Consider the following 23899-nt stretch of genomic DNA (forward strand, 5'->3'; position numbering starts at 1 on the left):
GAGTTCTTAGAGTCAAAATTAAAGGACAGAGGAGATTATATTGTATCCAACTCAATTGAAGTGGGGGTCCAAGCAAACTATTTTAGTGGGGATAAATGGAAGAGTGCTGTTGAAGCAGTGGACGATAAGGTAAAAAAAAAAAAAAAAAAAAATTGCAAACAGGTTGTAGAGTTCTTAGAGTCAAAATTAAAGGACAGAGGAGATTATATTGTATCCAACTCAATTGAAGTGGGGGTCCAAGCAAACTATTTTAGTGGGGATAATCAGAGTCTTGATGAAAGAGATGTTTTAGGGTTTAAGCCACAATGGAAAAGCAGATAAAGCCTGGAAGGAGATAAAATTAATTAGGAGCTCCTGCAATAACTCAGGCAGGATACAAGCCTGGACACAGTAGAACTAAAAAGAAAGGAGTGTGGAAACAGGATTTCACAAAAGAAGCGTTTTCAGAAGTGTGTGCCGGAGACTTATTCTGCCTCTCAAAATATCATACACGTTAATTCTTTTATTCAGAGGGTCCTTCCCAACCTCCCCTTGGACAATGCTATTTTACAACTACAACTCTTGTTCTTGCCATGCACAAGTAATTACTGGTCTGGGATGTATTTGTTTCTTTAAGTGACTGTGGTTAAAAGTTGGGGATAAAAGGAGAAATCAACCTTTGAAGTTCTGCCCTATGTGGAAAAATAAAGCAAAACCAAGCGTAAGGAAACCACAATTTGGAAATGAGAAAGGACCAAGAGGTAATTTTCCATACATTTTTCTTATGAAAGTATAAGTGTTCCTTATAGAAATACTTTCCCTGAGGAGAGTTTGTTCAGAGGATCTAATTAGAATGGGTATGTCAAAGTGTTTCAGAAGGAATAAAACACTTATACATGTGTTGGCTTTTATAAGGAAAATATGTGTTATTGTCTCACCACTATCTGACTTATTTGATTTTTGATTTAAAGATAAATCAACTGGCCCACCATCACTTAGGAATACATTGGTGCTCTTGGTTTGGGTAAATTGGAAATGAGATACGAAGACAATTGAATATATAAATTCACTCTGTGAAAATACTAACCTTCAAGGAGTTACATCTAAACCACTGATGTAATGACTAATTACATCATATTTTCGGTGATAATTAATCCAATTATATAAGTTGTAACAAAAATATCATCCCATTCTCCTTTTGAGCTACTTAGTGAATATAGGCTTTACTACACAAAATCAGCAGCGTTCATATAAATTTTTCATTAATTATAAAAGTTATATTTCTTGTATAAGGAACAGAATTAATAAATAACCTATTTCAACAATGAATGATTAATTTTTACCTTCCTTGTCTTTAAGAAAACCTTTTTGTGTTTGCTGACTATGAAAAGAAAGAAAATCCTTCCATGTCAGTTGTTCAGGTTTATATAAGACCTAATTGCCTCATGCACTATAATTTTGCCACCAGTTTACAATTAGCATGCATTTCTCATGCATGAGTTGACCCAATTACATAACAAATTCTGCCTTTGGGGATTTCTCCTGCCTGCCTGTCTCCTGTCCACCATACAACTCAATTTCACACCGTCAGCAGCCTGAACATGGCCACAGTCAGTCTCTGTCAAAATGATTTATTTAAATTACAAACAGAGACCAGTTCCCTAGATAATCGTTCCTACCCTCATACTCACCCTTACACTCTACCTAACTTTGAAGCAAATCTTTTAACAGTCCATAGACACTGCTAATCAATTATTAGGCAATGTTTACCTCCAATAATCTAATATTTTTGAAGCTAACTCATAAAATCGCAGGGAACAAAATCAGCAATATCCACATGAGCTTATTAATGGGAATATAATGTATTTTACATTCTAAAAAGTCAATGAAAAATTATGCAGCTGTAACAAAAAATTAAAAATGATTACATTATATTATCAAATTACAGACTCCTTTTCCCCAGTACTATTTTATAAAAGGCTTCAATCTTTACTTTTCTTTACAGCTAGTATGTATACAGCTAGTAAGTATTCCTTTACAGTTAGTTAAATTGAAGATAGGAATAAAAGGCAGGCCTTGGTGAAATAGGATAAATAACCAAAAATTGCAGATATTAGCAGAATAAGAGAAAGAACATAGCCAAGCAAAAATACTATTGTCATTTGGGTCACTGAACTGAGTAAAGGGGGCTGTAAAGATTCCCAATGAAGCCAAAATACATACACACACACACACACACACACAATCTTTTCCTCTGTGAGCCAAAGACAGACACAAATCTTGACAAATCACATAATGGTACACTTACTCTTTCAGTCAGTCCATAAAATATAGGATTTTGTCATCTTGGTTTTTCCCTTCCCTTTCATGATATTTCTCCACTACCTGAAATAAATTACAAAATAAACATCTAGGTTTTTATCTTCCATACAAAGATTGCAAAAGTCTCTTGGGGTTAGACTTTACCATTTTATTTCGCAATTTATCCACACACTGTCTCAACTAATTGAAAGGGCAGCTAACATTAGTGTATAAACAGGGAGAATGAAACACATCAATAATCTCTCCAAGGCTAGGCCAAGTCCCTTAGATGCCTGGAGGAGATTCTGCTCTGCTCTTCTGCTGCAGGTAATCTGAACACACATCTTATAAAATTGGACGTGGTAAACACCTGAATTAGAAAGGCATTACAATGACACACACAAGCTAAAGCTATAAGGACACCAGAAAAAAAAGGTTCCTAAAATGTTTTAAAGCATAGTATTCCTCAATTCATGTTTATACAGCATTCATTAAGAATGTTTTCCTAAAGTATCACCAAGAAACATAGAAATGCACTAGGGTATTCCCCTCATTTGTAAATTTATGCCTTAGAACTCATGGGGGAGAGGCTGTTCAACATTATCTAGAAATGCATGAAAAAAAAATACTTCTCCATTTTAGAAATCAGTTCTACTTCTTTCTACTCATTCTTATATTCTGACATCCTACCTCTTTTCTTATTCTGCATCTTATTTTCTTATTCTACAGCTATACTAAGTAGGTAATAGCACAGAAAAATTTTAAATTGCAGCATTTTATAAATCTCCATGTTCAATACATTGTCATTATAGATCCAAAAAGAAAGAAGCTGGGGCTAACCCCTTTCATTACACACAATTTCAAATTTACAGTCATGTTCTATCCCACATCCCAGTAATATATGCAGGCTGAGGAGGCATTTCCAACTCATTTCAATGAGAGTAGCTGAAAAGATTTCATAACATTGACATAGACCCAAGCAATCAAAAATGACCATTCATCCATAACATATTGCCCAAAGTACCTAGGCATTGTCATTAAATATACTGTTTTATGTCTTTCTTTGGTACAAAAGGGGTTAGAAAAGGGGTAGTTTAGAAAGCACTACATAATATTGAAAGAGAAACTAAAAACAAAGAAGAATGTGAAGCAATAAGGGTGGCCAAGATGCTGATTTGGTTAACCACCTATATCAACCTATGTTAAACTTGGGGCTTCAATCTCTTGTCCCTCATAATTCTCATGAGGCAATCACTCCATCCCACCATCTCCAACAGGAAGATTCTGAGCTCTCCAGTCTGACATTTCTCCTCTCAAAACAGACACAATCCAGTCTACCATCAACAAAATCTGTCTGGACAGGGTCAATGTATTTATTTATGTCTGGGTTTATCTGAAATTAATATAGAAAACTAGGCTAGCCAAGGTACCCCTTTCAGGTTAACCCAAGTTTCTTATTGAAAAAAGATCTTTGAGTAATATGGAAAAGCATGTGAGGTCACAGAAAAAGTTCATGATGGCTCAACCTTATAAATGAATAATAAATTCATTAGACTTCAGAACAGTTCCCTCTCTTCAAGAGTAAATCCCTAACAGTAATATTATAAAATCTATATTTTTATGCCTATTTAAATACAAATTTGTCTCAGTTTTTAAAAACCACTTATAAGACTTACATGGTGGCTAACATTAAAACAACTATGAAAAAGAAAATTTTCAGATGTTTTCTAAATTATAAGCTTTTTAAAAAATAGCATTATCTAATCTAATTTGTGCTTATAGCTATGTATATAAATATAGATTTATACATACCTGTGGTGTAAGGGGTTTTGCTTAATTAAGAATGGATCTGCAAACAGCCTCTGGTATTGAATAAAATGTATATTCCTGCTAATGATAAAGGTTGATGAAATGACCATTTCTTTGCTTATTAAACATGAATATTGAGTTAATTTGAATGTAAATTAAAAGGCTTACCTGTGAATCAATTGCAATCCTTATGTTAGCTGTCCTGTGGATATCTTAAGTAGAAACGTCTAGTTCTTTGTGAAATATATTTCTGTGATAGTTGAAGATCTATGATATAACTTTGTTTTGTGCAACTTTTATATTTTTATAATAGGTCTCCAAACACAATCCCAAAAAAGAAACATTAATAAATGTAACTTCCAGCAAAATATATCACTGATATTTTTTAAAGTAAAAAGAATACAGCTTTGATTTAAGGAAAGAAGGAAGAAGAAAGATGAGAGTACTCTTCTGGTAAGCTGTCGGGATGAGCAAAAAAAAAAATAAAGAAGAAAGCTATGAATTCTTAAAGTTCAACCCTTTTTCTTCAAAGAGAAGAAGTCCCTCCTAGGATAAATTGTCCATTTACAGATTAAACAATGGATAACTCTAAGGGAATATGGCAAAACAAAAGGTTTACTCCATCTCCTCTCATTTCCTAAACATCAAGGAATTCATATTGAAGTTTTGACAACATTCTCAATTTATGTCCCATAATTCTACCTACAAAATACCCTAACATATGTGTTCATGTATACAGAATGATAATGATTAAGTATCAGTGAGTTTAAAACCATCTGCTAATTAAACATACCCTGAAAACAAAGAAGACTGAAGTATTTAACAGTGACTGTACAAACAACAAATATAGACCCCAAGAAAAAAGGGTGTGACTCTTCCATATGTGCTCGACTTTTATATAACATCCACAGTGGTTGATTTTCACTCATATTTCCTTTGGATACCTAATATAGAACATACTTCTCTGGGGAAAAAAATTATCTTGACACATTTCACATAATACCTTGGAATAAATTATAGCTATGAATTGCAAAAATTAAGAACCATTTATCCACCTTTATTAAATACTGAATTAACACTTTTAGTCCCCACTGGGCTTTTGAAATTCTACTAGTCTCAGTTTTTTTCAAAAATAAAATATTACTGTACAAGATGCAGCTTTCAAAGCCAATGCAATTTTATATAAATATTCATTTCAAAAATTAGGTGTGATATGTCATTTCAATAAATAAGAACAAAATTTCATATACACAGATTTAAAAGATATGAGATGTATTGATGTCTGATTTTATCTGCTGATGTTGATTCTTATGCACAGCAAAAAATTATCTCCCAGGTTTTTTTAGTTTAGCTATTTTTAAGTCCTATTTTGGAAAAAAAATCAAAAGCTGAGAACCATTTAAAATGAAATAAGATGCTAATTTACTATAACTTAATAACAGTGCTATCTCCGAATAAACAATACATTCAGTTAAATTGATTTACTTGTAAATGTGTCTAATAAATTAATTGAATCAATTAAATGTGTATGCAGACATATAACCACTGCTATTAAAGTGTTAGGCTCTAGATAACTGTGATAAAATCAAAGGGAAAAAATTAAACTGATGAACAAGGTATCTTTTTATCAGTACATTGGGCAGTGCTTGCATCCTATAGAGACAGGAACACTCCAAATGACAATCTCATTTTCTCATCCTGCAGTGCAAGTTAGCATTATCATGTCAGTCAATAAATAGTCACCTACATTACTGATTTGTTCCTGAGTCCTCTTCAGTCTCTGTAGCTCAGGAGTGTCTGTGACAATGCTGAAGCCCCTCCCTTTGCTTTCTTCAAAATCTCTTTTGTACTTGACCTAACAGAAAAGGGAAGATGAAAAAGAAAACAGAGGAATCACAAATCCCACTCAGGACAGGACAGGGTCAAAGAAGCTGCTAAAATTGGAAACAATGCCTCCGGACACATCTCTATCAGTAAGCTTATGGGATAAGCTGTGAGGCATGGTCAGTCAGCCTGGCTTGTGTCCCAACTGCACTGACTGACTATGCAACCTTAGAAAAGTTACTTAACCACTCTGTGCCTGGTGTTCTCATCAATAAATCAGTGACAGCAACAACAGTGACACTTAAATAATGCTTTTGAATTGATTGTAAGGATTGGTTCAAATATCTTAATACATATAATTGGCAAGCAAGCAAGTATTCCTGATACTTATTGTCTTCATTAATATTCACACTACTGCTAAGAAAAAAAATGTAGGAAAGAAAGGCAAAACCTTCTGCTCCCATACCTTCTACACCAAAATGGTAACAAGGCATCATTTCGAGGCTAGATAGCACCATGAGGAGAGGGAAGAACAAAACATTCAACAAGCCCCATCCATAGGAAGCTTTTATTCTATTTCATAAGGCAAAGCAGATGGATAAGATTATACAATGCTGTGCTGTCAAATGTCAGGTATGCAAATGCCTATGGAAATAGTTATAAAATAGGCCACACCTAGAGATTAAAAGACTTCAAGCACATGGGCTGGCATACTGTGTACCTAAAATTTGTGTGTGTGCGTGTTGAAATCTACTTCATTTCTAATTACAACCCAGTAAAGCTGAATTTTAGAATTTCCTCAGGGGACTGGAATAGCTAATGCTTAATCTTACTAGCGCCCCATCTCCTATTATTAACATAATGACAATAACTGCCACACCACTTAAATATTCTGCTTATTAATGTCTATGAGAGTTCCATCACTTTGACTGTTCTTATTTCTTTAAAACCTAACTGTCAAGAAATTGAAAAATATATTTTTGATAACTCATATAATCCCTATTTTACATTCATAATTATCAGCCTCAAATAATGCCTAAATTAAGAATTAACAGGGTAGTTAATAAAAGCATGATTCTGCACGTATAACTTTCTGAATCAATTTAAAAAGTTCACTTAGTCTCAATTTGACTGTTTTTGTAGTTAGGTCTATAATTACTCAGTTCTCTCAGACATGATTGTCCCTGAGGCTAGCAGAAGATTTCCCTTTACCAGAAAAGCTTGAAATAAAAATTAAGAAAAAAAAATCCCAGATGAGAACAAATAGATAGGTCCACATGCTCTCGTCACTTTTAGTTTAAAAATCTCTATTTTTTAAGGATATCTAATTTCTTTCCACATTTTCATTTCAATTTATAGAGTTGTTAAAACCCTCTGTTTTACTATTTTCATAAATTAAAGGTCCTAGAAACTACATTATTTTTCTTCCATGGAAAATGTTAGATGAGATCAGCCTTCTATCCCTCAATCCCCAGCATGTGAGAAGATACACACCTCAATACATTCTCTGTGTTTTAGGCTAAGCTGAGCAGGGAAGACATTTAGCTTTGCTCAAAATAAGCACTTAAAATAAGTATGCAAAATGATAAAAGAAAGTTGGTAAGGTTATCACAGCAACCGGCATGAAGAATAAAAAGAAAATCTATAGGCCAAGTTCTGGTACCCGAAGTCCACTTTGAGACAAGGCACAGTCACACCTTCCTTTTGTGATTGGCTGGCTGGTTTGTTTACGTAGTGGTAATTTCCAAGAAAGACGTGAAAAGAAAAACCATTAAATTCCAGAACCCTACAGTTTGACTTGATTGTTGCTCAACAGTTTTTTCTACAGTCACAAGATACATAAGAATCATCTGAGTGAGGTGCCTGGTTAAATGACTATTTTGAAGAATATACAATCATCTCCATAAGTGGGCTTTGCAGTTTTATCAGTTGTTTATTCCTTTTTAATGGTGCAATCCACAACCATGCCTCATATACTCTCAGTACCAGCATGAGCACCCATCGACCTGGCTATGCACACTGAATGCCCTTTTCTTTTCCATACTCTACATGCCATCTCTCTACTGTCACTCTTAGGCCAAATGTTAAGCATTATGTCTGACGGTTGGCCAGTCATGCATAGACTGACTTTGAGAGGCAAGCAGATATAGGAGAGCAGAGGGCATAGGGAAGTCATAGGATTGACTTCCACTCTCTTCAGTCACATGTCTCTTGATTGCCCTCACTATAGAACCATAAACCCAACAGAATGGGGCAGGAAGGACACAGGAGAGGGGAGTATGGAATGAAGGCAGCACCATGGTTCAGAAAGAGGAAGGCTGCATCTGGAGAGTGATGTGGTTTTCACTCCTTATAGGTGCAGCCCATTAAAACTACATAAAGATGTTCTGAAAATCATTTTTAAAGTCAATGTACACAGTAGGCAGACTGAGTTGCTATTTTTTTCCTTTGGGAGAAATAAAAATGTCTTTCAAATACTGAATGTTACATAATAGTGATATTAAATATAGGTCTGTGTATATTCATGCTTACATATGCACACACAGCAAACAAACACACACATTTTTCTTCTACAGATTAGAACACTAAATCAAGAATGAAAAGATCCCTACCTCATTCATTTATGGGTGCATGGATTCCTTGCCTTTTTTCTACTTTCAAATGTTTGAGACTTATCCATATGGACCATTGTAGCTATTGTTTTCACTCCTGGGTAATATTACATTGCATGGATATACAATAGTTTATTTATTCTCCCATGGAGGTGGATTATTTAGATCGTTTCCAATATTTTTGATAAAACAAAAAATGTTATTATGAACATGTCCAACCATGTCCCAGAAGCTCATGGTTGAGGTGTGTTTGCAAAGGATTCACTTGGGAATGGAGATCTGAGCTGTAGGATGTGCTCATCTACAACTTCACTACTGACTCACTTAAGCTCCTTTCAACTTTTTGTTCAATAGTTCGCCAGTCCACTTGGTTTCTTTCTTCAGAAATAGCTTTCTAAGAATGGCCTGTCTCAGGCACTCTTTGGTGGCACAAAGTGTTAAAGCGCAGCACTATGGAACTACCCACAGCCACTACAGCATGAGTTCTATTTCCGGCCAGGGAGTTGACCCACATGGCATGGCACACCCCACTGCACCCCTCAGCAGTGTACTTCATTGTTCTGTTGTTCTGCCTGTTCTGCTCCCCACTCCGTCTCTAGTGAATCCTTTCACCTTCCCACATCTCTGTTCTATACCCCAGTTCTTGTATTCATAAATAAATCTTTACAAAAAAAAAAAAAAAGAATGATCTGTCTCATTAGTATTTTAGGTTGTCATCATTGTCATCGTAATTATGATACTTATAGCATTTGGGACAGAGAACTTACATCTCAGAATTAGCAAATAATTCAGTTTGCTCTCTGTTCATTACATTTACACATTAGAGTGGAGAGGCCATTCATATGGAGTGGAGAGGCCATTCATATGGATACATGGGGAGCTTTAGTGAAAACTGATGTTTAGTTTCTTAAATGGGAAGGTGGTCATGCATGATCCTTTTACTAGCATACTGTGTGTTATTTATTCCTTTTTATTGATCAATTAATTATTTTACAATAAGACATTTTAAAGGAAAGCAAGGAGAGAGTTTCAAGACCCCAGATGAAGAGAGTGAAGATACCAGGGATTAAACAAAAATCTTAAGTAGAAAAATGAAGAAATAAGCATGAGAACCAGGAATTCAGTTGCTATTTTCCATGAGTTCAAAGACAAGAATTGAGTTTTTCATAAATGTCAAATGAGAATTACTCTAAGTTTCTTCATCTTGAAAAACTATATTGGTAAAGATTGAATTGATACAAAAGGCAGAAAAAGTAGAAATCGATAGTGTGGAAATGTGTTGCACAGGGATCCCAATTTGAATTAATGAGGAATAGTGGTAGTAAAAAGGGGTGCTTAGCCCATTGCAATAGACCAAGTGGCTAAAAGGAAGCCAGGAGCAGAAAGGCAAGCAAAAGAAGAACATTACTTAGCCGCAAAACTAGCTTTTCAGACTATATTTAATGATAGCTTGAAATGATTGGGCATATTACAGACTCGTGTTATTCTGCTCTTTATTCCACACATTTAAGTCTTCGTGTAATTCAATGAAATCAATGACCAATGCTATCTTACATGACATGATGAATACCTTACATTTCCTCAAGGGGAAAATGTAAGGGTTACATCATTTTTAAACTACATGCAAAATTCTTAGTTTGATCTGCAAAACTTAGCACTTAACTATGCATTAGCTTAGATAGTTCAGTGGATTTTAAATTACTGGAGAATATGGACTTCTTGCGAAGTCACTGCACTTTGCTTGGTACTAACCAGATTTTAAAAGCTTAATGTCTATTTCATGACTGATTATTATCCAGTTTTACATTTTTTAATCTAAAAACATAAAATTAACTAATCTCACAATGCTGGAGGGGAATTAAACAACTACAAAGGGAAATCTGATTAACAACATTTTTAAAGGTGACATCCATTTTAACAAATGTTAACTCAAATGAGATGAAAAGCAAATTAGCTTTTTTGTAAATTAATCTCATAATTTGTAAATTTATGGTTAATTAAATAAAATTAAAATTTTAATTACCTCTTTAAATATAATTAAAAAGCATTTAAAATGATTTTCATAGATCTTTTAGCCTTAAATTGGCTTTCCACTACATTCACATAGGTACTTATCATTATTTACAGATTTGTTAGTTTTCTGAGTACACTCACAAACAAACTACATCAAATTTGGAATTCCTTTGCTTAAAAACATTTGATGTTTAAATTTTATCCTAAACAAATACTTGGAATACTAGTAATTAAGATCTCAAGAAAATACTTAAAGATTAACCTTAAGACACTAAAGTGTAGCTTAGTAGTTAACAGGTCAAGTTCAACAATTTGGCAAATCGCTTATTAGCTGTGTGACCTTAGGCAAATTAATTGATCACTCTGGACCTGTTTCCTCATGTACAAAATAAGCATCACTGTGGTACCGTAATGATTGCCCCTTTGAGAGAAATCCATGAGATGATATGAGAAGGCCTGGCCAGAGTTACTTCTCCAACACCCAGGGCTGCTCTGAGCCCTTCACATCCCTTAGCAGAGACACTATAGGAGGGAGAGGACAGTAAACAATTCCCTCAGGCACATATGACTTACAGGAGCAGCACATCGAAAGAACACATCCGACCACATGGGCCAGGCAGTTGGGAGTTCCTCAGCTTTTGGGATCAAAATAGCATACACACGCTAAGTGAAAGAAGTCAGAAAGTGAAAAATAAGGACAGGATAGTTTTGCTTTGTGGAGTATAAATAACCAAAGAAAACCAAATGGCAAAACAAAAATAATGTTTTAGACCCTGTTAAAAAAAAAAAAAACTTGAGGTTATCAGAGGGAAGGAGAAAGTGGGGTGAATGGAGCCAGCAGGGCACTGGAGCATTCCGGAGAGAGTAAAGCCATGCACATGTTGAGGCATGAGGCTCTCCGCCCAAAGGTGAATTCTTTTGTACCTAAAGGGTAAGTCGATAAAATTCTACTTGAAAACAATATAAATAAATGAAATTAAAACAAAAATCTACTACTATCTATGTTATTCTACTGATTAATCCTAATAGGTATGCATTTTAATGCCCATGTTATTAATAAAGAAGGGATATGAAGAATTGATAGAGTTGATAGGAAGCAGAAATCTCCCTGTGAATCTCCCCAAATATCTTTAAATTCATCCGATAATCAAAAAGCTGCCAGAATAAAAACTATCAAAACAAACATAAAGATGTAAACAAAGTCCTAAAAATCAGTTGAGAGAAATACAGAACCAATCGAAATATTTTGTAGTGAAGGATTCCAGGTTCACATAACTTAAAATTTTATCTAATTCACTCTTTGTTGGTGTCACAAAAAGGACAAAAATTATAATCCAAAATAAAGTTCATCACAGCCCACCTTTTCACATTAAAATATATATTTCAGGTATTCCTTTTGAAAGAAAAATGTTTTCATTCTCTATCTGTAAAGGTCAGGCCACAGGAGGACAATGTCACTGCATGATACACCAATTCAAAGTAAAACGTGGAATAGTCAGTGAATGAAAACAAACTGGGGCCTAAAATGTTAAGTTCATAAGGTGTATTTTTACCAAGAGTTTCACAACAGAAAAATGTAACTAATCCACCTAATTCTGCCTGTAAGATATTTATTAGCTACTCTGTGAAGAAAATGTATTTGGTGGAAGTGATTAACTTTTTCAGGAAACTAAAGTACCATCCAATTACCTACTGAGGTACCAAAGAGATAAAAAACAATTAACATTCTAATACCTGGTGCAGTCCTGAAGAGTAATTGAGTCACAGGGCCTGAGCATTGCTGATTTATGTTAGCATATTACTTGTTAAACACTTAATAATTCATACATATTATAAATTTTTATTTCTGGACACATGTTCCCTTAACTGTTAATCCTTTGGAGAGAGCCAGTCTCATTCCATTACATGATTAACACTTTTAAATATAAATAGTCTAAGTCACACAGAGAAGAATATTATTGAAGTTAATTTTGAACTAAAAACATCCTGCAAGGTTAAATTAAGGAAAGGATAAAATATTACAACAGGAAACATTCCTGTGTGCATCTTCTGAATATATAGCATTAGGAAATGGATAACTTTTAGTTAGGAGAAAGCTAATTAGGAAATCAAGAATTCAGAAAAGAAAGCTACATCCAAACTGAAGAAAAGAAGTGAAAACAAAATCAAGAGTTAAGCAAATGTAAACAAAAAGAGCTGAACTTACACAAAACAGTCATAAAAGTGAAAATAAACTGCTCTTAATCTCAAAGAAGCACAGCTGATGAAAGTGACAGATGATTCCTCCTTTTCTTCCATATGCCTGCTCCCTAACAGATTGATAATGTCATTAAAATTGGTCCTAACAACCCTTCTACACCTGCAATGGTATTCTCCATCAGCAAACACCCACTGTTCCACTATAAGAAAACATGCTTCCTCCACTCTACAAAACTGCAAAAGGGAAAGCAAAAGCTGTAACACTGCAAAGAAAAACAAAAAAAGATGCAAAAGAAAAGTAAATCTAAATGCTTTAGACTTAGTATGCACACACATGTCACTGAGCAAAGCTTCCATGACAGATGACAATAACAGAAAAAAAGCTGGACCTCAGTAAGCCATTTTAATAAAAAAAAAAAAAAACACTAAAGGTTAAACTCTTAATACAGAATTTTATATAAAACATAAATCTAGGGCCCTCCCTGGTGGCACAAAGGGTTAAAGTGAGCACTGCAAGCGACCCTCAGCCGCTTCAGTGCAGAGTTCAATCCCCTGAGGTGACCCGCATGGCACAGCAGACCTCTCCTGACCTGCCCGCTGCACCCCACTGCAGTGTACTTCATCGTTCTGCCTGCTCTGCTCCCCACTCTTTTCTCTGGTGAATCCTCTCACCGCCCCTGCACCTCTGGCCTGCGCCTCAGTTCTTGCATGCATAAACAAATAAATCTTTAAAAAAAACATAAATCTAGAAATCTTTGCAGGTTATTAATGTATACATGTTACAACTAGAAACTATTAGAAAGACATTAATATTGAAAATAATGTGGAAAATGATGGATTCTTAAACTTCTTAGCTAACAGTGAGAGTTTCACATTGATTACAGGTGTCAGCTTGAGAAATGCAGGCTTGTTGCCTCCTTGCTATATCTTAGCAACTATGGCTTATTAAAACTTACATGCTATCAGCCATGACACTGGGACTTGAGTATCTTGCTTAATTTTCAAAATCACGCCATAAAAGAGATCTATTTTACCACTTTTATACATGAGAAATGTAATGGGAACTATTGTTTGGTCCACTCAAGACTTTCTTCCTTTCAGTATGATGCCCTCCTCACTCCACCCATGTAGCCTTTTTCAAGAGCTACTGTTTTCCTACAGGACCTACTCCCTTACCCCCTAGATTGGCCAAAACTTAGTCATCTGACCTAAGCATCTGGTGTAGATGTTGGGGGACATGTGCAGCAGGAGCCAAGGATGTCTCTCCCTGTGATAACTAAACCCCCATGATCTAAAACTTGCTACAGTGAGCAGCCATGTTTGCCACCTCCCAACTCAGAGACAGATGCAGCTCTTCTACCTGGTTGGAGGCATTCAAGGCCCAGTCCACTGTTCCTGAAACCCAAACAAGCACATTTCTGCCTAGGAATTTTGTGTCCTAATATCCTCAAAATAAATTGTTTTATTCAAATTAATGAGGACTGGGTTTTTTATCACTTGCCACCAAGAATCCTAATTAATACAGGATGTTTCAGTGCTGTGGTGAAGACACAAGCCATCTGGTGAGTAGTAGATTCAGGATTTAAAACCAGATCTGCTGTCACCAAAGCCTTTGCTCTTTTTACCATATCAAGCTACAAGGTGGCAATTCAAATGTGTTATAAATTTCAAAGACTTTTTCATAAATGATAAATAATTTTAATAAAAATATACTACTTTTTTTAAAAAGACTAGACGATTTTGAGCAATGGTTTAAATCATTTAAAACTGTTCTTATGTATTACACACATTAGCCTTTTGGAATTTTAATCGTTAAGCACACTACTAATAAGACTTGAAGGTGTTCATCAAATGAGTGGGTAAATAATTAAGGTAACTACCTCAAAATATAGCTTTAAAATAATTGCTATCTTAAGTAAAGCACCAATTTAAGAAAGTTTGTAGATTAGTCAAGATTTTTCTTTTAAATTTACTCTGATTTCCCACAGGAAAAACAATAGGTACTAATCCAAGAAAAATCCCAAAGTTTAATGTTAGCATTACAATTAGAATAGGTCTGCACATGGATTAATATATTATTTTTGTTGCATTTCTATGAAGTTTAAAGCTTCGTGATTTGATTGAATGTCGTGGTCTCACAGGTGCAATATATTTTTCTCTTCCAGACTTAAAAATGCCTCTTTGTAGCTAAAGACACAAACAGGGTCCAAATGACTCACTTTCCCAAAAGGATGCAGGGATTTTCTTTTCTCTTTAGAATGAACATTTCTTTGCAATGTAAAAATAAAGAAGGACTTGATTTCATAATGACAAAGAACAAGAAGGGAGGAAATGGGATTCTGAAAGTAATGGAGGTAGGAGAGAGAGGCCAGCTTGCATTGACATGGATAAGTGTTTCAACTTCTCTGAATAATCCTAATTTTGGAATAGTTTTCTGCCTAAGCCCATGAATGTCTCACTTATACATTTCACAGTCTATGAGAATGCAGCTATTTGAGAAGCAGGAATAAGTTGGCATTGCCAAAGAGCCAGGTGGTTCTACTGTTTGGAAACCATCTGGTCTGAGTTTTCTCTTTGTCAGCGCCATCAATACTTCAGTAGCAAGAGCTATTCTAGGAATTGTGTGTGTTTCGTTTCTTTAAATAAACTCAAACAAAACTATACTAAATTTAAATTCATTATTTCTTTGAATTGTGCTTGCAGAATATAATGAACTCCCTGTCAAAAGGAGTTAACTGGAACACCGACATTCATTCCATAACTTCACAAAACAAAGTGGCAAAGTGCTAAAAGTATGCTTACAAGTCCCAATACAACTCCCGATCACGTTAATCTGTAAAGGACTAAAGACTGCCCAACCTACCATGAGCAAAATGAGGGATTTTCTGCTGAGGTAGATGCCAAGGCAAAGCTATCTACAACTGTGGACTGCACAGGGATTTAGCTATTAGGAAAACACAAAGGGACATGTTATAAATCAATCATGGGGGAAGTGCTCTTAGGGACTTAACCTATTCATCAAACTGACTCATTATCCAACAGAAATATAACAAGCCAATGAGCAAATTGTTGCCTAGACTGCAGAACATAGAACCACAAACTTGCTGCAAAGCACTGGGCCCTGACCTTTATCTAAAAGAAAGACACATAGCTTACTAAAAATACTAAGCTATCTGTGATTACACATAAGTGAGCTGACGCTGGCATTAATAAACTGTATCTTCTAAGACCTTAATCTCAGCTTCAAAGATAAAGTTCCCAGCCCCAGATGTTTTTATCAGAATACCCAAAGTGAAATCTCCCTAAATGCCAGCATCCACCTTCCAAACGCAAACCTCCATTTCATTGCCCTTTAGAAAGAAGCCAGAAGTCACTGTGTCACATTCACTTAAGAAGGGACAAATTAAAGAGGTTAAAGTACTGACCTACAGTTAAAAGAGACAGAAAGTGAGGCTGGAAAGAACTTTATTCCCTTCTATCAGCAGGTCATCCTCTCTCAGCACCAATGTTTGACTTGTCAAAATTGCTTTGCTGCATCTACACTTGACATCTAAATCACTTGACAGGCACATAATCTTATCAAATTTCTAGTTATAGTACAAATAGAGGTAACAAACCATATCCACTGAAATTGATAACAGCTCACACAAAGGGCTGCAAGGCTGGGACTGCTGGAGGACGGAGCCTACAGGCACCCTGGCTTGGGAGGTCGGGTGGGCGGGGGAGGGGGCAGGAAGAAGAGGAGGAGCCTAAATCAGATAAAGGGAATTCTCCCAGGCCCAGAGCCACTCCAATTCTTCCCCAAGCCAAAAGACCCCTTGCTGGGAGTAGAAACCATTGTGAAACCAGTATTGTTTGTTTGTTTCAGCCAGCTCTAAAACTTAAAAGGCCAAGAGAATAACTGTAGTAGAATGGCATCTGTGAATGTCCTCGGCCAACTACCAGTTCCCTGAAAACATGAAGTCAAGTTATGAAATAAGTCTACTCAATAAGAGGTGTGATACAAGAAATAATAAACTCACCCCTGGTTTTGTCTGTAACTCAAGCCAGATCTCCTTACTCATTTCCAGTATTGGCTCAGGAATACTTAGGAGAAAGTGTTTGCCAAGAAGAATGAAATATTTTGAGGTAAAATATCACATAAAAATGAATGTTAAAGTGCAGTATGGAACAGAAATCCCTTTCAAAAGTGTTTTCTTTCTTTTAAATATTTTAGTTTCCAACTCTTCTGGATACACTGTAAAGAAATTAAGAAAACAACTATGGAAAATATATGTAACTATGGAAAATATATGTAATCAGTGAGACAATCCCCCAGTCAAAGGACAGACCCCAAATTAGATTTAAATCCACCCAACCATAAATATCGCAGCTTCCTAAACACTCCCTTGGCTTGAGACCTTTTTATCCCATTTCCAGGAAAGGTTCATCCAGAATTAAATACACTGATCAACAAATGAATCCTTTTACTTTTCAAAATGAAAAAGACACTATGTTAGGAAAATATTGCTTATACTCCATTCATGACATTTCCAGGAAAAGTTACAGTATGCAGGTATCCAGCTTCTCCCTCCTGTTCCTCCACTTCACCCCATCCAGCTCCGACCTGAAAAATCTAATGAATTTCTCCCCTCAGTATCTCAAATCCAACCTGCTCCCCTGCTGCTCCTACACTCAAGCCACCAACCTCACTAAGTGACTGGAACCCCTTCCTACTGATCGCTCTGCCTATGTTTTGTCTGCAATCTGCATCCAAAGTGAGCTTTCCAAACTGCAAATCTGGAAATTTCTCATGTTTAATTCCATTTCTTGCCACAGCAGTTTCCCCCAGTAACCTAAGGTACCTAAGAAAGAAACTGTGGATATGAATGTGAGAACAATAAAAATGCATATAATAATTAAATGAATCCTGAATTTCAGTCTCTGTGGGCCATGGTGTGCATGGCATTGTCCATAGAGTACAAAGATGCACCTGATTAAAACAGGATGGATAGGCCCTCCCTGGTGGCGCAGTGGGTTAAAGCACTGCACTAAGAAGCTTAAGCCACTTCCACATGAGTTCAATCCCTGCCTGCCCCGGAGGAGATCCACATGGCAAGGCAGACCTCTCCTGCCTCTCTGGCCTGTACCCCAGTTCTGTATGAATAAATAAATAAATCTTTAAAAAAAAAAAACAGGATGGATAGGTGCCTCCTCGTGGCTTGAGGGTTAGTTAAGTCTCAGTGCTATCAAGCTACTGCCAGCCACCAGCAGCATGAGTTCAATCCCCAGCCAGGGAGGTAACACATATGATGCAGCAGACCTCTCCTAACTCACCTGCTGCTCCCCTCAGCAATGTATTTCAGTAGATCCACCTGTCATGCTCCCCATTCTATCTCTGGTGAATCCTCTCACCTCCTCATCTGGCTATGCCCCAGTTCTTGTATGCATAAATAATATATCTTTTTTAAAAAAAACAGTTTGAATATGTGAATATTCAAAGGCAGTAATAGTCAATCCCAAATGTATAGGGTATGCTCAGTTATTTACTTAATATATGATTTTCTCTTTATATGAAGATACAAATGAGACCAAATTTTGGTGTTGCTTATGTGAAAAAACCTGGAGTAAAGCTAGAAATTTATCATTCCTTTAGTAACATTTTAAAACCAACCAATCAATTTTTATTTTTAAGATTTATTTATTTATTCATACAGAACTGGGGCACAGGCCAGAGATGCGGAGGGTGAGAGGTTTCACCAGAGACAGAGTGGGGAGCAGAACAGGCAGATCAATGAAGTACACTGCTGAGGGGAGCAGTGGGCAGGTCAGGAGAGGTCTGCCACGCCATGTGGATCTCCTCCGGGGAAGGCAGGGATCGAACCCATGCAGAAGTGGCTTAAGCTTCTTAGTGCAGTGCTTTAGCCCGCTGTGCCACCAGGGAGGGCCCCCAACCAATTAATGTTTGAAGGAAAGTCATTAGAATTATTTTTTTTACCTAAAAGGAGAAAGAACAGCTTTGTTCACGCTCAACATAAGAAAAAAAAAATGAGCAAATTCAATTAACATCAACTTCTAGAATTCATTCCAGGTTCATTCAAGATATCACAAACTGCAAGGAACATTAAAAATATATATCTATAGTTTAGATAGATCCATTTCTCTCCTAATATGGAAAATAACAGTGAAATGCCTTCAAAGCTCTAAATGAAGATCATTTCACTAAAGAAGGTCACCATATTTATATTTTACTTTAAGAGGAAGAGGTTTAGGAACCGTCCCAGACAGGCTACTCACCAAGTGTGAAGGTAGAATGGTTCCAGACCTGTAAAGACTCAAACTTTGCTAAGCATGCATCTTTTCTCAAAAAAGCTATCCAAGGATGTATTCCAACTAACTGAGAGAGTAAGCCAAGAAAGAAGACAAGCAGGAAAAATAGTATCTAAATGTTCAAAAAATAAGGGAGAGGGAAATGGGAGAGTCGGGGGATGGGCAGTGTTATTGTGAGGGGAAGAGTCAGGTCAAAAGCAATCCAGAGAAATCAAGAGAAAAAGCAGTCCAAGTTAAGGTGGAGAACCGAAGGTTCTGAGAGGGAAATCTCAAGGAAAAAAAAAGAAGTCACAGAATTGATATGGTATCTGATGCATTTGAGTTTACTGACAGGAGCTCAAAAAACTGTCAAAGTATAGAAATAAAAAAGAAATAAAGGGAGCTCTCCCTGGTGGTGCAACATTATGAAGCGCCACGCTATGAAGCTCTCTGAAGCCACTGCAGCCTGCGTTAGATCCCCGGCCAGGTTGCTGACCCCCATGGTGCAGCAGATCTCTCCTGACCCGCCCGCTGCTACCCTCAGCAGTGTACTTTGTCAATCTGCCGGTTCTGCTCCCCACTGTCTCTGATGAATGTTCTCACCCACCACACCTCTGGCCTATACCCCAGTTCTGTAAGCATAAATAAATAAATCTTAAAAAAAAAAAAACTTTGAGAAATTAAAGATGTGCCAAGTTAGAGAGATATACCATGCCCATGAATTAAAAAAAAAAATCCACAAAGGAAATTAGCAACTACAGAAAAGATAAAAGATTTTCAAGATTTCAAGTATAATCAGGAACAATATTTAAATAGTCCAAGGGACATAAATAGTACTGAAAAACTAAAAATAATTGATAGAACTATAGTGGCTGGCTGGGAAGGTGGATGGTTTAAAAAAGGGATAAATGTTTTCCTTCCATATTGAAAGGTCAATAGGTAACATCTAAAAATTGTCTGAGGCTAAGAAATAGCAATATATGCATGTTATTTAGAAACAGATGAGACCAGGATGAAAAACAATCTAACCATAGTCTGTCCCTGGAGAGAAGAGACTAGAGGTGGGAGATACAGATCAGGACTGCTGTTTCTTTTTATAATCATAAATCATGTACTTTTAGTACTCTGATAAAAACTTAGAATAAATAGAATACACATGCTATTCAAAAACATTTTAAAGTGGAAAGATGTAATTTACCCTACCAACTTGTGCTAACTTTTCAAACTGAGGTTTATAAATTCTTTTATCAAGACATCACCAAGGGAAAGATAAATCTAGATATGATGCAATTGTTCCCAGTAGTGATAAGGACTGGTTGGCAATTAGCATATTTATCAGGTATTCCTTCGCTAATACTATCAATCAACAATAGTAAGAGACACAGTCTTCATTTCACATGGCAAATTCCTGTGTGGTGATTCTGAATCATTAACTAGACCTGGTTCATTTACATGTGATGAAAAATACGACATTAATAGAGTAATGGGCAGCGTAGGGGTAGGGAATAGTTATTATATTCACATGTCATTTCAGAAGGGACTAAATGATACCTCTGTCCAGCTCTGGTGGTTCACAAAGCCCAAAAAAGAGAGAGACAGGAAAAGAAAAAAATTGAGTACTTGAGAAAATGGAAAGAACCCGGATGATAAGTAGCTAACAAAGCAGGAAAGGAGAGACGAGCATCTTGGTGCACAGGCTTGTGTGTGTCCAGGTTATACAGGTATAGTGTGCCAAGATGGACATGGTGGGCAGCAGTGGTGGCCACCATCATTCACCAGTGCCCTTTCCTTTCCGGTTAAGCTGGGCAAACTGTCTGCAGGGGCCAGGAAACAAGAGAGCCTCTCATACCACAAGGGCAGGATGATACCAAGGAACCTGCACTGTCCACAACACCCTGAATTCTAGATATGGCAGGGGGTAGAGGCTTAGCAGGGTGGTCAACACTGGCTCTCCCTGCTGCATTCCTTAGCAAGAGTTAGTTACTTTCAATAGTAGTTTTTGAGTCATCTTATAAATTCAGCATATTTTAAATTTAATATTTCTCCCTTACAACTGAATTTAGTACTTTCCCACGTCTGCTCAGGACTGTGCTCAACATAGTCCATTGATAATTCAGAGCCCCCTGTACTGTTCACAGCTCAACTCACTGCCTTCACCCCTCACTAATATCCTGTGCACACGACCCCTCCCCTCCACTTTAACACACAAGTGATTTCACTTACTGTCTTAATACTTAGGTACAGAGCTCATGCATGTGTTGGGAGCAGCAACAGCTACCCTGAGAACATAAAGTTCAAAAATAGGTATATTGGTTCAGGAACAAAACTTGGCCAAGGGACAGTAAGCCAGAGCAGCTTAAAATAACAGTGGAGTCCCTCCCACAGGGCATTGTTGAGACAACTGGTTTATCTCATTTTCTTTTCCTTTTTTTTTTAAGATTTATTTATTTATGCATACAGAACTGGGGTACAGGCCAGACATGCGGAGGGTGAGAGGATTCACCAGAGACAGAGTGGGGAGCAGAACAGGCAGATCGAGGAAGTACACTGCTGAGGGGAGCAGCAGGTGCTCAGGAGAGGTCTGCCATGCCTTGTGGTCACCTCCAGGCAGGCGGGGATCGAATTCAATGGAAGTGGCTTAAGCTTCTTAGTGCTGTGCTTTAACCCGCTGCGCCAGGGAGGGCTCCTCACTCACTTTCTAATGGCATGAAATAAAATTCTACTGCATCTTACAATAAATGCAAAATTGCAAAAAGATTATAAGGTGGAAAACCTTATCCATATCAATAAAATATCAACATTATGATTCGCATTTGTTATTCTTTAACGACCCAACATTCTCTTTTCAGAAACTACATGCCTCATTTTCTTTTGCAAACTCAGCTTAGTCCAACTCTTCCCAAAGGTGGATAAAGCAACTAAGAACTGGCCCCAACAGTACTGCACTCCCTATCTCAGGGAATGGCTGGGTCATGGACACAGTCTCCAGCCAGGGCCAGAGGAATGGCATAACCCCTGCCCCTGGCTTGCAGCTAAAGGTATGGCAGACAGCTTGTGGTGCCTGAGGTCAACCAGCCTGAGAATGGAGATTCTCCAAAGGTACAGTATTGAGAGATAGGGAGAAACTGAACCCTGAAAATATTCTCTGAGCACCTACAGGCAGCTAAACCTTACATTCAGCCTCACCCCTGGCTCTCATACAGCTGAGTCCACAATCCTGATGCCTGGTGGAATTGTGTTTTCTGGCACTTGCAATAAAAAGAGGTCTAATTGATATGCTCATATACATTTTGTTAGCATATAAAATATCTAAATGGATTTTAGAACCTTCCAGATTACTTTCCTCTCAGTATCGTGCCTTTCATCTGTCAGGCTAAGACTTAACACAGCTGTTTGTGATCAAAGCTCAATTACCTACACTAACAGAAAAGTGGTTCAGATAATCCCAAACAGGGGATACTTGAAAATCATTTACATATGGTTTAGGAATCCATCATGTAGTTGGAGAAACAAAAAAATTGTGAAACATTGTTTAAATATTTTTAACAACTCCTCAGCCAGAAGTCCCCTCCCACAAATGACTGCAGATAAGTAGAAAACAGTCAAACTTAAGCAAGAACACCGTTTTCAAGAATTTGCTAAGATGTCACTATTTGCGCTACTGATGATAACTACACTTAACTAAGCAGAGTAAACAGTAATACAACAAAAATATTATTTAAAGCAATTTTCAGAAGAGGGAATAAGTCGATCAAATGATTGAAATCAAGAAAACTGTGACTTATGAGTATACCCACTGTCTGAATGTGCTGTTGAGAGATGCTTTCCTCATTATGCAAAATTCCTCAAACCTAACAATGGGACTGGCAAACATCTCATTTAAACCCTTTCAAGTACCGTTTCATCACTTAGCACATAATAGGTATTCAAAAGTTCTTACAATTCTCTCCCCCCCGCCAAAAAAAAATCCTATCTTTTGTATTTTCAAGCCATCTGATATTTTATTTTTCCATTATGCTTTTGTCTAATAATGTCCAGATAAAGAAATAACAGATAAATCAGAGCAATTATGTGTTAAATAGGAATGGCAAGCTATACATAACTGAACTTAATCTTCAAATGGACCATCAATCCGAAGAACTTTCACTAAAATGAGCTTAATCTAATGTTAATACAGAAAATGCTAAGGTTGGGGCCCCTAGTAGCACAGGGGTTAAAGTCAGCTCTATCAAGCTACTGGTAGCCACTGCAGCTGGAGCTCCATTTCCTGGCAGGGATCTAAACCACATGGTACAGCAGACCATTCCTGTCTTGCCTGCTGCTCCCCTTAGCAGTGTATTTCAATCAATCCACCTGTTCTGCCCCTACTCTGTCTCTGATGAATCCTCTCACCCACTGCATCTCTGACCTAGACTCTAGTTCTTGTATGCATAGATAAGTAAAATAAATATATAAAAAAAGAAAATGCTAAGGCTGGCAGTTGAACACTAGGTGGGTAGAGACCCCATGCCCTGGGAATAGGGTGGAGAGCAGAGGGTCACGCTGCTGAAGGAATCTGGATTCTAAACTTGGAGCTGCCCCAATAAGCTGTGTGACCTTCACATGTTCCCTGAGACTCATGTGTCTTCAGCTATAAGGTGAGAAAATGAAATTAGACTAGATGATCTCTGTAAGTCTCATTGAATGCTAAACATTTATTATTCATTTTATAAAATTATCTAGAGAATTACCCATGAAAGATGGTGAGAAAAAAAGTATCCTGAGACAACTTGTAATAATCACCAAATGAAAATAAAATTATTATGCTTCTTTGTGAAAGTACTTTCTATGCTTTCTAATGTAAAAATGTGCACTAAAGTTCAACCGCAACATAA

At 36.8% G+C, this 23899-nt stretch overlaps 1 protein-coding gene across 2 annotated transcripts in view; it reads right to left on the minus strand.

Annotated features, from left to right (window-relative positions):
- NEBL (nebulette) overlaps positions 1–23899 on the minus strand; it is a 287194-nt gene that overhangs the window by 125391 nt on the left and 137904 nt on the right. For both annotated transcript variants that reach the window (XM_012731343.1, XM_012731344.1), the window contains exon 4: positions 5837–5944. In XM_012731343.1, coding sequence (XP_012586797.1) covers positions 5837–5944 — 108 coding nt within the window. The remainder of the gene's footprint in view (positions 1–5836; positions 5945–23899) is intronic.

Source organism: Condylura cristata, unplaced genomic scaffold (genome assembly GCF_000260355.1).
Source record: "Condylura cristata isolate star-nosed mole 26May11 unplaced genomic scaffold, ConCri1.0 scaffold00030, whole genome shotgun sequence".
NCBI classification, from domain to species: Eukaryota; Metazoa; Chordata; class Mammalia; order Eulipotyphla; family Talpidae; genus Condylura; species Condylura cristata.